This window comes from Telmatherina bonti (assembly GCF_933228915.1).
Source record: "Telmatherina bonti genome assembly, chromosome: 5".
Lineage (NCBI taxonomy): Eukaryota > Metazoa > Chordata > Actinopteri > Atheriniformes > Telmatherinidae > Telmatherina > Telmatherina bonti.
Genome location: NC_136623.1, coordinates 22835222 through 22851239, shown reverse-complemented (window position 1 = coordinate 22851239; position 16018 = coordinate 22835222). Strand labels below are relative to the sequence as shown.

Below are 16018 nucleotides of genomic sequence, written 5' to 3'. Positions count from 1 at the left end.
TAAATAAATAAATAAATGCAAAGAAAAGTGAAATCTTCAACTTCATGTGGTTATTGGCATTGGAGTGTGTGTGTGTGTGTGTGTGTTTCCTCAACAGGTTGCTTTTTCCAAATCATGAGGAAATTCGTACAAATTCCCACTGGCTCTTTAAAGACACAAGATAAAAAGTTCTAATGTAAACCATTCCGTAATGCAGTAATTCCCTCTCAGTCATGTTAACGTTGCTCCAGAGCATTGTTCAGTCGTGGCTCCATAGATCCAGTGTTCCCACATGTCCCTTTTATAAATACTCAGCGCCTTCACTGAAAAAATGGTTGTGACTCTGTATCTGCTGCCACAATGTTCACATCACAGTGAGAAAAGCTCCATGGCCCTTGCGCCATTGATTTCGCTTTGGAAAGTACAGTTGTAGTCTACAACAAGCTGTAAAACACTTTCAACATTGTGTCCATGAAACTTTTAAAACGGAAGTTAATAATGGTTCTCAGAGCAACACGTGGGTGGAGACTTCTTTTATCACAATGCAACAGAGGAGATTTTGGATCTCTGATGCATCCTGAGATTCCTGGAGGCACCTCTGCAACCCTTCATTTTTACAGTGTTGTAAAACTGGCTGTAAAGCAGTGCACTGTACATAATTGTGAGGGACAGCTTTCAACAACTTCGGTGTGAGACAGGTTTTGTTGTGGTGAAGTTTACAGAGGCTCCAGTGATCATTCTAAGGACATGTCTTTTTTCTTTTTTTCCCCTGAATTTTGGTCAGAATAAATTCCTCTCAGTTTTCTCTTTGCTTGGCCTTAAACAAAATATGTGACACAGTGGAGTTGGCTGCTCAAACTGGGAGGAGTCTGAAATCTTCTGGTGTTTTAATTGGCTGCAGACTTCAGTGAGAAGCGTGAGTATCAGTAATTATTCAGCAATGTTTTGCACAAGAAATGTCAGCAAGAAAGGGCTATCTTCATCCACCGTCAAATTACACCACAACGATGTCATGTTCCAACAACCAAGCTGGAAATTCATTTTTCGTGGACTCCTTAATCAACCTGAGAACCGACGGCGGTTCGTATTACCAAAGCAACAGCCTGTATTTGCCATCGGTGCCGGAATATTCATATGGACTCTCCGGTGGCTCTTGTTTCCCAGCGATCGGTAAGCGCAACGAGCCGACGACGCAAAGCGTGCTACTCCCCTCTGCTCCCTATGTTCAGGGGATGGAAACGTGGCTGGAGCCGTCGAGACCCTGCCGGGTGGGGCAGTCCAGCGGCCAGCATTTGGCTCAATGTTCATTCTCACCGAGTATAAAAGAGGAGAGCGCGTGTTGCCTTTACGAGTCTGACAAATGTCCCGAAGGCGCGACACTAGATGAAATATCTTATTCGACTACATCATGTCCCGTTACTGGCAGCTCCGTGCCAGTCCCCGGCTACTTCCGCCTGTCTCAGACATACACAACCTCGAGACTTTATCACGATGTGCAACCAGACATGAATCGTTTTACTCTGCAACGACCTGCTCGCTTGGATGGACAATCCTCCCAGCCGCCGGCTGCCTCTGCGGAACCGGAGCGCAGAGAGAACCACGAGGAGGCGCCTGTCTCTGTGCTGTGCGCCTCTGCTAGGGAGGAGGACAGCCGACTCTCTTCGGAAAGGTTATCCTCCCCAGAACCAGCTGAGACATGTCGGGCGGAATGTACAGAAAAGCCCATAAAAGGTGAAGAGCTGACAGCAACTGCAGAACCATGATGCAGTAATAGAAAGATTTTAGGGGGGTGGGTGGGGTAACAGAAATGTTAAGTGTTTAAAGGCCTAAAAATTCATACTACAATTGAAATACATCAGGAAGAGGGTGATAGTTTGGTGAATCAGGCGCCTGCAGGTCTATTTGGGATTAGATAAAATTGTTTGACCCAATCAAAGCCGAAGATCATATTTGCGCTTTTGAAATGAAACCAGGGCCTCTTTAGTTGTGCTTTGCTTAAAAGTCATTTTAAATGGCTCCGTTATTAATATTAACAGTGATAAATACAAGGTGAAACTTAACATGTTTATTATTATCGCTCTCGATTATCGCCCCAAAAAGACACCGATCAACTTAAGCTGATTATTCTGTTCACAATTTCATTTGAGTACTCCCTCGTCAAATACTGCAGACCTCGTTATGGTTTTATATGACTGCAAATATAGGTTTTGAGACAGAATGAAAGTAAAAATGACCTCTGGCTTCTGCAATTTATAGCTGAGCAAGAAACTGGGCAAACTTGTTTCTGGCGTTTTTGCGTTAAAGAGTAAAATAGTATATATATATATATATATATATATATATATATATATATATATATATATATATATATATATATATATATATATATATATAATCATTTTGATCCGTTTTGGAAATGCTTTAGTTTAATATCTAACGTACAATCAGTTTTGATTACATAGTTTAAATGTCTCTGTCACAGTTGCTCTAATTAATACTTTGGGTGAATGTGCTTGTAGGAGATGGGAAAATGGACAGTACGGCCAACTGGCTCACAGCTAAGAGCGGCAGAAAGAAGCGCTGTCCCTACACCAAGCATCAGACTCTGGAGCTGGAGAAGGAATTTCTCTTCAACATGTACTTGACAAGGGAGCGTCGCCTGGAGATCAGCCGCAGCGTGCATCTCACCGACAGGCAAGTCAAGATCTGGTTCCAGAACAGGAGGATGAAACTGAAAAAAATGAGCCGGGAGAACAGGACCCGAGAGCTCTCCACCAGCTTCAGTTTCTCATGAGCTGGTCACCAAAGACTCCCTCCTTCACCAAGCAAGGACGCCTGTGCAGAGCCCCCCACCCAGCTGGACACTACTGCTAACTTATTGATTGTTGTCGTTCAAAGGTTTCATTTTTCACGTCTGATTTATTTAGTCGTGGACTTGTATATTTATACATCGTTACACATGTAACATTGATCCATTTCAGATGTTAAGAATGTGACCACAATGTTTGAAAGCTTGAGGCTTGTACATACTGTATATTCATTCAGGAAGTTGCATGCTGGATTCGCCTTTGGGATACTTGTGTTACACTTAGGGCCTTATGTGACAGTTAAGGAGCCCCACGAGGTATGGTGAATATTTGTACATTTTGTTGGCCAGATAAATAAAACCATCCCCTATAACCGCAGACGTCTCGTTTTGTTTGCAGACCTTGAGCTGTGTGGTGTTTATATCCTAAAGCTGGCACAGGTACAAGTGCAAATGCCTCCGTGATCACGCTTTGTGTGCAGTAAATATTATTGCAGTTGTTAAATGTGATGTCCTCCATAGTTTAAGTCTGTAATAGACGTGAGAGAGCTGCTAGCACGCTGCTGTTCCTTTTTTTCTAAAAACTCAGACTCAAATGTTACGCATTAGCACAAGAAGTGATTTCTTTCAATACTATTTTATACAGACATCTTTAGGTTGTCAGTCTGATGGGAAAACCAAAAACAAATCTTTTGTGGAACAGACTAGTAAACACGTAATTTAATTATTTCCAGCAAATGCAACTTAAAGTGCTTCACATAAAAGAAAAAGGAAAATAGTTTCATTGTTGAATCTAAAATTAAATTATGAGGTTTTTGCGTATTTAAAACCACTTTTTTTTCTCTCTAAACTTTATGCTGCTGATTAATTATATTGATAAACTACACATTTATCCGAACAACACAGATAAAAGTTTTTGCCATAACTCCGCGCTGTGTGTTTTAGTGTTATGTTGTTGGGATCTGTGTATTGTTTTTGTATTTTTATAGCCAACACAAAACCACCACCTTCAGGCTATCAGGAAATTATATATATATATATATATATATATATATATATATATATATATATATATATATATATATATATATATATATATATATATATATATATATATATATATGTATATGTATATTTGACTGCATGAACTAAAATGTTCATACTAATAGCTTCAAATAAATTCCAAATACAGCAAGTGGGACAAGATGCTTGACTTTTTCATTATTTTTTCTGTACATTTCAACTTTTAAGTAGGCTAGGAAATAATATGATGCGTCAGTAAAGTTGGTTGCGTTTTATTTAAGACACAAACACACACACACACACACACACACACACACACACACACACACACACACACACACACACACACACACACACACACACACACACACACACACACCCAAAGAGAGAGGAGATAATCACAGAAAGAAGAGGAAAAAAAATACAAACTATGGACACTTGTATGAGACCAGAAGAAGAAGAGAGGACAGACAAGGCCTCGGTTATGATCATTGCAGTCTGCCAGTTGCCTCAAAAACGCCGGATGCGTCTGCTTACTGCAGAAAAAGGGACACAAAGGCTGAACTTTATTGGTGATATTTAGCTTAGACAGCCAGGTTGTAACCTAAAGAAAAACAACCCAATTGCCCATGATAAAAACAGGACCGTTATATAGCACCCAAATCACTTCACCCCGCTTCCCGTTTCGGATTGCTTTCAAAGTAGACCCACCCTTGCAGACAGAGCCATGTGCGTCCCTTAGGCATTGCAAAATCTAATGATCATTTAATCACATTTCACTTCAGTTGATAAAGAGAAGTGGTATAGGGTTTAACTAGAATGTTCTTTATCCACCAGTAGAATCAGCTCTTTTTTTTTTTTTAAATGAATGCTACATACATTGACGTCATTATTTAGGCTATTAATTAGTCTAACATCATTAATTTTTGCACTCACACACTTTAAACGATTTTGTTCGATAAGTTCCCTTTATATATGCGTATTCACTGTATGAACAGCCTCGTCACGACTCACAACAAAACCTCTTTTGCCCTAAAATAAAAATCTCTTAACAAAGATCACATCGTTTATTGCTTATAAAAAGGAAATATTTGCCAATAAAAGAGCGAGAACTTGCTATTAAAGTATGCTGAGGGAAATGGTCGCCATTTAGCTGAGCAGTATAGGCTGATTTATTATTTATTGTTCTGTCCCACGGTCACGTGTTAGGGACGCCGTATCCAGCCTTGGACGAGGTGAATTTACTGGACCCACTCAGCTCCTTGGAGGTGCACAGAAGCAGCACCTATGCCATGCAATGAAAACATTATTTCATTGTATTGTTTTCCTCCTGCTAAATTTCAGGACCGTTGCGCGCTGATTCCACTCCCCTGCTTGTGTTTTGTGTCAATTTTCCCTCAGTAATGTCGACGCTGGGAACCAGTTACTTTGTTGACTCGCGCATTCTCTCTGAGCAGGAAGCTATGACACCGAGGTACTCATTAGCTGCAGGGGTGGAGCAGGCAGCCATCGCCGAATATGGCGAACAGGAGTCTTGCCCTTTGCAGCCCAAATCTTCTATTCTTGGTGGATCTTGGAGTACCATCTCGGCCCACACTCCAAACTCAGCCACTTCGACTTATATCCATCACCATTACACAAGCGGAGACAGCGATGATGTGTTTACGCGCGCCTGGGCTTTGGACCCCCTCTCTGCGTCCCTGTGTTTAACAGGATTACCGTCCACATCCCTGCATTATGAGGTAAAACCAGAACCTCTGATTGAGAATGCTGAATGCACGACTTTAGAGACGCACACTCCTCTTTTGTCTGGCATTGAAAACGGAGCGTCCCTTGCAGAGATTCACTGCGAAACTTCATCCACCTCCAAAGCCGCCGAAGGGAAACAGATTGCAGATGGAGAAACTAAGCCAGATGCAAGTAAGCCACGCAGTTTTTCCCTTTTCTGTGATCACATTTTGGACCTATTTAGATGGAACAAATTACAATGTAATTAACTGAAAATATCGATAAATATTTTGGGTTCACAATCTTGTTTCATGGGGTTTGCTCATATCTGCATGTTTTTAAAAGCTGTTTATTTTCAAAGATTACTCGTGCATTATGTTATATTTCAAATGAATTATATCACCATAGGAATGCTTTTTTTTATTGTAATTTTTACATTCGGTTTCAGGGTAAAATCTAATAAGTATTTTCATGGCAGATTATTAGGGTTGTATGACCTGACACCATTACTTATTCAAATGAGTTATTACTTAGATACATAGGTTTAATGAACAAATGTGGTTAAAAAATACCAAACAATCTTATTTAGAGATTATTAACAAATTATCTCTTGATCTAATTTTTCAGACAACCCAGCATCCAACTGGCTTCATGCAAAGCCCACCAGGAAAAAGCGCTGCCCGTACACGAAGCATCAGATTCTGGAACTAGAAAAGGAATTTCTCTATAACATGTATCTCCCCCGGGATCGTAGATATGAGGTAGCGAGACTCCTGAATTTGACCGAAAGACAGGTAAAAATCTGGTTTCAGAACCGTCGGATGAAGATGAAGAAAGAAAACAAAAACAGACGGAGAGACAGCTAATCTTTCGGATGGGTGGTGGTTTAGAACCTGATAAAGGAGAGTGGGTAGGGTGGGCGTAATGTTCTCAACTGGCTACACGTGTTGTTGTAAATTGGTGTTGTTAAAACAGACTTCTTTTTTTTTTCTATTCCAGGGTTTGATGTCTGTGAGAGAAGAAAATGTCTTGTGGTGAATTTAAATGTCCTGTACTGTATTTTCCGCACACATTTCTATTGCCATTTGTTATATGCATGACATTTATCCTTGACTACCTGAATGTTCTTCAGCTACCTATGAACATAGTTTAAATTATTTTTTAGCGGCCTTACACATTTTTTTTTAACATGTTGGAATTTATTGCATTCTGTGGAAACACATGCACACACGTGAAATACCTCATTCCTTATTTCCATAAAAAATAAAGAGTAGTTTGTACAGAACAAAACAATTATGTGGTTTTGATTTGCTACTTATTAAAAACATGAAAAAGAAAAAAACCTATATATTTATCTTACAGAGGAATACACAAACACACAGGGATCTACACAAGGAATTTTTATGAGGCTACATCTTATTGAGCTTTACGACCGACTGCTAATGCTGACAACCAAAATGAGCAACAGAAATCTGGAAAAGTCTGCCAAAGCCCTCCCCACCCTGTTTCCCCCCTTTTAAAAGGCTTCTGTTTAGCTGCTGACATGAGGTTGATTTCCAGATATATGTGCACAATATAAAACAATTACTGCTATTATTTTAGGATTGATAGGAATGGTAAGGGTGAGCTTACTTTTTCAGCTATATTTTGACTAATAAGTTGAGGTAAAGGGTTGGACACGGTAATTTCAAGTATTCATCCTCAATATAAACTTGAATAATAGGAAAAATGAAGGACTTTATGGAAATTAACACAGGAGCAGCCCTCATATGTTAAACATCATAACTAATGTTTCGGAGACAGTGAGAAGATATTAAAGCAAAATCAAATTGTATTGATTTTTTAACTTAGTGTTTAATTCCAATCTACATTTGCAGGTATCAGTGATGAAAGATCTGCCTCTCATGTCTTTGACCCTCAAACTACACTAGTTTCCCTCTGCAGAAATACTACGTTCATTGCCTAAACTATTTATAAGACGCAAAAACAGCAAAACATTTGGAGGCTCACTGACAGTCAAGCAACATTTTCTGATTGTGTTCTAGCAAATGGTCAGATGTGTAATATTGCAGAAGGAGACGCATGAGGCAACACACACACACAGACCCACACACACAGATACGCACATTTTAGAGGAGGGTTTCAGGATACTGCAGCAGTGCAGATGGGCCTGTCTTCTAATTACTTTATAGCCTTTCAATCAACAATCTGTCTCAAAGTAGAAACATCCGTTTGTTGTTTTGTCGCAGCAGGACAACTATATCCGCAAACTCAGGGAGCATATTCAGCACTCCAAAACAACAAACATGACTCATTTTATTTTCAATCATTGTGATTAAAGCTACGCATTTAAAAAGAAATAAACACCTTGTTGAAGCCATTTTAAGTTAAACACTGAGATAAGAACTCACCATCCATTTTTCTTGTTGAATTTCGGAATTGTGCTTCGTTTCGATGCTGCGCCTTCACGACCAGCAGGTGGAGGCAGCGGTTCATCCTATAGCATGCAGAATGATGCGTTCAAGGTACATTAAAACACTCCCTCCTGAAGCAGACCTCCAGTTATTGTCTTTAGGTATCAGTCTCCAGCTTTGTGTTCTTTTCGGTTCTGTCTCTTTTTAAGGGAAACGTGTGCTTCTTTAATCTGCATTTGTGGATTATTATATTTGACCTAGATCAAAAAACCCATATTGTCTATAAAATTAGACAGAATGGAAAAGAACACAAAGCTGGAGTCTGATACATAAAGACAATATCTATAGTGGAGGTCGGCATCCAGGAGGGAGTGTATTGATGTACCATGAACGCAACATTCTGCAGGCTACAAGAGAGGAGATACAGGACGCTTTTTACTCACCCTGCTCTCACCAGCCCTCCCGCCATTTCTCCACCTCACCCATTCTGCCCTTCTCTCGCCCAAAAACGTTCTCAACATGAGTCCTCTAATTATTTTGTCGGAGCTAAAGCTAAAATTATATTTTAAACATTTGAACATTTGAAACATTTTAAATTATATTTTAAACATAGATTATACCCCTCTGCCAAAAACACAAATAGTAGTGTTCGGCACAGAAAACAATGTTGCGCATTTGTGGCATTCCTGTCTGATCCCCCTGAATGTTACAGAATGGATATCGTGTATGTAAGCGGCCACATGAGGAGCCATGCAGCAGAAACACAGAGCGTTGCAAGGAAGTTGTTTGCGGAGACCTTTTATGACCCCAATACATCACACCTTCTGACACCTTGCAGTAACAGGGGAGGCCACTCTGCAGGAGAAGGAAAGTCTGTTACACACCTCACTGCCACAATCTCTAGTCTTGACGAATCCCGAGTGGATGTGAATGATATGGTTTCCCATGTTTTATCAGTTGCTTAAACGTTTAGCGCATTTAGATTGAAGGACCAGCGCTGGTGACCACAATGTTGATAGCTCAGGCTGATGCAGGTTAACTTTTGAATTTTAGTTAAAACACTTATCAATTTACCCTCACCGACTTTTCTGCAATATTCTTTATGTGATAAACCTGAAAAATATTCGCTACTTTGGCAATGAGTTCACTTTTAAAAAAGAAGAAAAAAAAAAGGCGTATTAATGGATATACTGTTTTGGACTCTCCCAGCTGCATTACAGGTCATGGGCGTTTAAATCCAAAAGAGGCCAACCTGGTCAAATGAAATAACGTATTAATAACTCCCCAAGTCGTGCGGTGTGCCAATGCTACTTATTAAAAGCGTTTTTCCAGCTCATTACACAGTCAAAGGCCGACAACCTGCTCTATATTTTCAGCCTTACTTTCACCATTTGTTGTGCTAGTTTAGCAACACGAGAAAAATCTTAAAATGAACATGTGAAACACAAAGTCTGCGTGAAATGGCGTGTCACTTTTACGCAACGCCATAACAACGTGGTGAAGAGACAGAACTGGCACAGAGGATCCCAATACATGGACGAAATAGCCTGAGATATTGTTTAAGCAGTGGATATCATTTCATACAGCCTGTCTTATACATAAATTTCATTTAGTAATAGTATTAATAGCAGTACATATCCAAAACTGATTTTCAGAAAATATATTTAACAAAATAAACAAACAAAATAAAAGCTTCTGAGCGTCTCACAACATTTTCATACAAAGTTGTTTTATTTGCAGGCCTATATGCTCTGGAGTGTTATCCCAATCATCCCATAAATCCTGGAGGCTCAATAAATAAAGTTGCAATGTGAAAATTCTGTCTTTGTTTTTATGACACACATCCAGGCTCATGGGGTGAATATTATTCAATAACGTCAAATGGTATGAGCAGCTTTCATGACAAAAAAAAACAAAAAACAAAAAAAAAACAAAAAAACATACAATAAACAATTAGGTTATCTTGTTGTTCAAAATACAATATTTACTTTAATGCATACATTTCAACCTACATATGAGACTTTTGTATAAATAAACTTTCATAAAAATATATTTAAGTATACGTCAAATGAGATATTCCATGATCTTGAAAAAACCCCACAAAATTATTGTTTATTTAGTGTTTGGATGGAAAAAACATTTGCACGTCATGATCACTTAATAGAAACAACATCTGCGCTGGGGGTGACTCCAATGTGAACTGTCCATATCACTTGGTTTGTGGTCGCAGGTTTGTTGGACGGCTTGCTTCCCAGATGTCTCTATCTTGACGGCTCAGAACAGACGGGAATCGTGTCGCTGCTGCTTCATCCAGACACCGTTCAGTCTACATTTGTTCACAACATCCAGCAAAATCCGGTTTCGTCGTCAAAAGTCTGAGCAAGAGAGAAATAATACATAAATATGATGCTGTAGGGTGATAATATCATGTCTCAGTCTACTGCATATGTATTATATTGAATATGTTAGAGCTGTGTTTTCTCCAAGAGGAATGTTTGTTCCTCGTTATTCTAATTTCTTCAGATTCAAATCTGCTCAGGTGTGAAACTAATATTAAGTTACAATTTTGTGCAGATTTGAATGAAACGACATTGAGTTAATATGGTTAGATATATAAAGAATAAAAAAGGTATCTGAAAAGAAGCTTGTATTCAATTTATTCAACACTTTAATAAAGACTTAAAAGCAGCTCTTTATTTTACCTCTTTATTAACTTAACAGGCTATAGGCTATAGATAGAGGTTGGATAAACTCTTTTTTTAAATGACCTGTCTTATATTCAAGACACATTTTCACAACAGCTAAGCAAAATATAGATTTATAGGCAATCATTTCAAATATTAGTCTAATTTGTGCAAAAAAAGAATGATTTCTAAAGGGTGAAGCGGAGTGAGAGATACGGCAGTGAATGGGATGTGCTGAATGCCAACACCCACTCACCTCCGCAAACAATTGCTCCTACGCAAAAGCTGCTCCCTCCGTTTCTATAATCTTAAATCCTTTCTCCTCTGTATTTTTATTTCCCAGTAAAGTCCTTTTTAGCAATGGAAAAAAATCTGTACGTTCGCCTTTATAAGCCGCTGTGAACTTCTTATCTCTTTTGAAATGATTGCGGAGAGGTGCTGTTATGCGCCATTGGTTGTGCGTCTCGTCCATTCTTTCACCAAAATCCCGACATTTCAGAGATGAAAACGCAAAGCTCTGCTCAGTGAGGTTGCCCTCTAACTGACTACACATGATCTAACAGCGTGTTAGAAGGTTTAAACGTGTTAGTGGCAAGGAGCTGTCAGACCTTTTGGCTAGAAAGATTGATCACGCGCAGGATACCAAGCTCTTTGTTTAGAGCCTGAGCAATAAACAGCCATCAGATCCCCACCTTTCCAGAGCTTTACACTTCACTGGCAAATGGTTTCTTTTCTCAGTTAAGACCTATAATTCTAAAGTGTAGGCATGGTGTCTTGGGTCAACATTATTTCTATAGAATAGGTGAAAAAAAAAACTAGATGTAAAGGATGTGTTTAAACCGTAAAACAGTGACAAATGTTAAATAACTCAACCTCACATTCACAGTATCCTACATTTCTGCTCTTTTTCTCTCCCATGTGGCTTCTTGAAAAGACCTTAAATAATTAACCGAATAAAATAGATATCATACAGAAAGGAATGCGTTCAGATTATACCAGAAGGCAAAACCACGCTGAAATATGTTATATAATTATTTCTGGGTCTGTCTCTATATATGCTGGGGGAGGGGCGAATATGTCAGTAGAGATGTGTCTGCATGGTGTTGCTGCTCTCCTCTGAGAGAGAAACTTCAAGAAACACTCAAGATAAATGTCCTGGGAACTGATATGCATTCATTGTGGTCTTGCGTTCTTAGAAAATCAAAGTCTTTCGGGCATCACGAGCGCATTTGCATGGACGCGCAAAAACTGCAACTTCGGTAAGTTTTGGGTGTGTTGAGGTGTGTGAGTGTGTGCATGAGGTTGAGTGGTTTGGAAAGGGCGGTCAGTGGTGAACTAACGGCACCCCCTTTCTAACAGGGAAAAAAGTGTAAATAAAGCAACCCCTGCCCCCGGAGTGAGGCGTTACCCCTCAGACTTTCTCGATCAATCACAGGGGACAGTGGCTTCTTTTGATAAAACCCCAAATTGTCATTGGGCAGATTCAGTCATGTGACAAGCAGCACGGTCTAATTCCAACCATGTCCTCATGAAAGCAATACTTAAGGCATAGAGGTCTCCAAACGACTATAACCGGTTAAGTAGTTTATGAAAATTAACTGCTTATTAATTTTTTTTAAATATAATTTCTGCCCCTCCTCTGAATCAGTGAACTTTCAAGACAAGAAGGAGGAGATGAATTACGAATTTGGGCGAGAAAGCGGTTTTATCAACAGCCAGCCGTCGCTCGCTGAGTGCCTGACATCTTTCTCTAACCCTGTCGGTGATGCATTTCAGAGTTCATCAATCAAGAGCTCAGCGCTTTCACAGTCGACACTGATTCCTCCTCCCTTTGAGCAAACCATCCCTGGCCTGAGCCTGAACGTCCACCCACGCCACAGCCGCTCAAAGCAAGCTCTGAAAGGCTGCACCCCGCTACAGGCAGTAGCTCTACCCCCGGAATACCCGTGGATGAAGGAAAAGAAAGGCATCAAGAAGACCCAGTCTGCTACTGCTGCTTCTTCAGCCGCTGCTGCTGCAACTACGACGACTGACTACTCACCCTACTACTTCTCCCCCCAAGGCAAGACATGATGATTTATAACCATATGTAAAATGCCTCTCGTTGTCTGAGAATTCCCCCCTCGGCAAGGTGCTGCACCCTGGGCCTTGTACAACGTGGGCGTCCCTTAAATCCACCATAGGATTTTTGATTTAAGCTTGCTTAATCTCATCAAGTATTGCACTGACTTGCGATTCAGTGTAAGAGCGTTAATGTTTGACAGTAATAGAGAGTGATGGATTATTCTTACACGGACCAGCAGCTGCTATGTTCATTAATCTTCACCCTCCGTCCTGCTCTGTCCACGCAGACCCATCATATTCAGCCCGGGGCCCATAAATCTTGCCAGTCTTGGTGCTCGCTTGCCACAAGTTTCACCCCACGGAGCCAATTTTTCCCCTCAACTCACCTGTGTTGATGTTTTGATCACTGACCTTGCTGTGATTAAAAATCTACATTTGTTTTTATTTTTGTTGTTTGTTTTTAGGTTCTCCTGAGATCCCAGACAGTGCAGTTGGAGGTGTAGGGGAATCCAGGAGGCTCCGGACTGCCTACACCAACACTCAGCTTCTGGAGCTGGAAAAGGAGTTTCATTTTAATAAATACCTGTGCAGACCCAGGCGAGTGGAAATCGCAGCCTTGTTGGATTTAACAGAAAAGCAGGTGAAAGTGTGGTTTCAGAACAGACGGATGAAACATAAAAGACAGACCCACTGCAAGGAGAACCGGGACAGTGAGGGGAAGTACGCGTGCCTGGATGAGGAGCCTGAAGACGAGTTTGAGGAGGCGACGGACGGCAGCGCAGCCGCGTCGCTCCTTCAGAGGGAAAGGTATTTCCACCAAAATACTCTGACTTCACAACAATGTCAGAATGGACACAATGAGGACAACCAATGCCTAACTGTTAACCCTTTGGCCAGCAATGAGAAAAATTTGAAACATTTTCCAAACCCGACACCCACTGTTCCAATCTGCGTGGCAACAATAGGCCAGGACAATGATAGCTCCTCCGGCCTGGACGCCTCCTTGCAGGATTTCCAAGTTTTCTCCCCCTCGTCTTCTTTCTCACCGAGTTTATCGGACTCAATTCAGAGTCCCCTGCCATTACCATCAGAAACTTTCCAGCTTTTTTCAGAAACGCTTACAACAATGGACCTACAAAACCTCAGCTACTGAATGACATCGTTTGACGTTTACTCAGTTATGTTGAGTCATTTTAGGCTAAAGCAAAATTTAGAGCTCTGACAAATAAGGTAAGTTACACCGAAGAAGCAAAACTACTATTTTGCCTATATGTGGATTTTATTCCAACAGGGTTCAAAGAGGACATCGCCTGTTTATTTTTATATGGATTTCAAAGGAGATCAATATTTTTTTCTTGAAATAAAACTTAATACTAATTTGAACCACTTTTGCTTTTGGTCTTATTTTACTGACAGAAACCGTAAGAATTTATGTTTAGTTTCACAATTCTAAATATTACTAAAATAAACAGGCCAATACACACTTTACAACAATAGCCACAAAACCAACAAACTGTTAAGAAAAATACATGAGAATTAAAAATAAGGAGAATCCAATACCTTTTAAATTAAAGATACGACAGGGTAATATTCAATGTAAAAAATTGTTATAATTAATTGTGAAATACAAAAAAAATATGATACAATGAGCCATTTTACATGACTGCTTCTCATTATTTTGGATTTCGTTGATATTTCACCCCAATAGACTACATTGCCGTGGTTGCGTTGTTGCTATAAAGAAAAAGCTTTTGCAAAAGAACAGAAAGAAAGAAGGAAATCAGTAAGAATTGCCTGCTAGGAATCCCAGGCCAAAAGCTATGACTTCTCTTGGCTTTCTCATTAAATTTTATTGCCTATAAAACTCACAGGACAGAGGGTGCTTGTTTATAGCCTGAGCCGAGATGTAATTCTATCTGTTTGAATTAGAATCGCGCCTCGTAGCGGTGTAGCTGTCAAAACTTTTTATTATTTAAAGCTTTGCAGGATTCATTCAAAGAAGTCGAAGCAATACATAGTTTACAAGCTGATATATAAATTCACATGATTTTTAAATTGGCAGATTTTTTTTTTAGCTGCAACAAAACACATTGGCAGTAGAGTGATGAAATATCACACAGCAGGGGAATGTAGTCATATTTGCTTCCTAATGTTATGTTATGTTATGTTATGTTATGTTATGTTATGTTGTGTTATGTTATGTTAAATGAATATTTAAAAATAGGTTTAAAAAAACAACACAACAAAATGTAAACAATAGTAAAAGAAAACAAACAACAAACAAAACACTATTCTGAATAAAATGGGGATCTTTTAATCCTTCCCATAGCTTTATCATTAATGGAATTACATCCAATTAGTTGAAGCTCAACCCTCCATTAGAGACCTTCCGTAACGCAGCAGCAGCTGGTTTTATTGTAACACATTATTTAACGTTCAGGGAAAATGTTTTGTTAGGAAAGTAAAGCTAAAGACAGCAATTACAAATTTAACAATCCCACTGATTCAGGCGCTTTTCCAACTACAGGACGGTATCTCTGCCTTTATTCTGCTGCTTATGCTCAGAGCCTTTTATTTTGCGTGCATATGTTGTGAATCTGTCCACTACATGGAGACAAGGGGCAACAAGTTGACAGTAATGCACGGAATCAGAAGCAAAGAATATAAAGGAATAATAAAGTTGTGAAGTGATCTGATGAACTGCTCTACTGAAAGTGGTTGTGAGTGATGCTAATTGTGCATTAGCCTAATTGAAAACAAGGCAGCAACAGTATGCGCCTCATATAAAATATAGGATGTTATTGAAACCTCTGAGGTCAACTGGGCCACAGTGTCAGCTTTGTAGTGTTTACAGGATATACTAATTGCAAACATCACCATGGTGTGGTCATTTATTAATTCCAAACTCATTGATCCTTTTTGCCTCTGTAACTGTTAATCATTTCAGCTGTATTAGAGTCCACTTTCAGGACAATGTTCGGTTTTATTATTGAAATAGCTTACTGTGTCTCAGCACCACATCACGATTAACACTGTAATTAGATTACAAATTTATTATGTGAGCAATTAAAGGGAAAGGAAGCCATCAAACAAGTCTTCTGCAATGTCAGCAAGATGAAGCTTTATGAGAAGCTGGACATAATTCTCTGCCAGTGGACCCCTCTGCTTTTGCACAGACACACACACACACACACACACACACACACACACACACACACACAGAGGTCAGAGGTCAAGCTGGCTCTCCACTCCTCCAAAAAGTTGGGAGGAACTACTGCCAGGTCAGTAGAGGGTCAGGTTTTAAATGACCACATGGCTCA

General features: G+C 39.7%; 3 protein-coding genes across 3 annotated transcripts; all 3 read left to right on the top strand.

Moving 5' to 3' along the window:
- Positions 1-935: 935 nt before the first annotated feature.
- hoxa10b (homeobox A10b) lies at positions 936-3146 on the top strand (the record flags this gene model as incomplete). The annotated part of the gene is made up of 2 exons (XM_079241261.1): positions 936-1710; positions 2499-3146. The coding sequence occupies 2 exons, from the start codon at positions 936-938 to the stop codon at positions 2771-2773; spliced, it is 1050 nt and encodes a 349-aa protein (XP_079097387.1). The 3' UTR covers positions 2774-3146.
- A 2065-nt stretch (positions 3147-5211) lies between these two features.
- On the top strand, positions 5212-6515 carry hoxa9b (homeobox A9b; the record flags this gene model as incomplete). The annotated part of the gene is made up of 2 exons (XM_079240639.1): positions 5212-5728; positions 6164-6515. The coding sequence occupies 2 exons, from the start codon at positions 5212-5214 to the stop codon at positions 6400-6402; spliced, it is 756 nt and encodes a 251-aa protein (XP_079096765.1). The 3' UTR covers positions 6403-6515.
- A 5743-nt stretch (positions 6516-12258) lies between these two features.
- On the top strand, positions 12259-13969 carry hoxa2b (homeobox A2b). Its single transcript, XM_079240261.1, has 2 exons — positions 12259-12696; positions 13163-13969. Exons 1-2 carry the CDS (start codon positions 12309-12311, stop codon positions 13849-13851), a joined length of 1077 nt encoding a protein of 358 aa, XP_079096387.1. The 5' UTR covers positions 12259-12308; the 3' UTR covers positions 13852-13969.
- Positions 13970-16018: the final 2049 nt, after the last annotated feature.

What these genes read in the sequence shown, in the direction of transcription:
- hoxa2b (XM_079240261.1), top strand. Translation starts at nt 12,309, where the DNA reads ATGAATTACGAATTTGGGCGAGAAAGCGGTTTTATCAACAGCCAGCCG. An exon ending in CTACTACTTCTCCCCCCAAG is followed by an intron (nt 12,697 to 13,162) that starts GCAAGACATGAT and finishes GTTTGTTTTTAG; the next exon opens with GTTCTCCTGAGATCCCAGAC.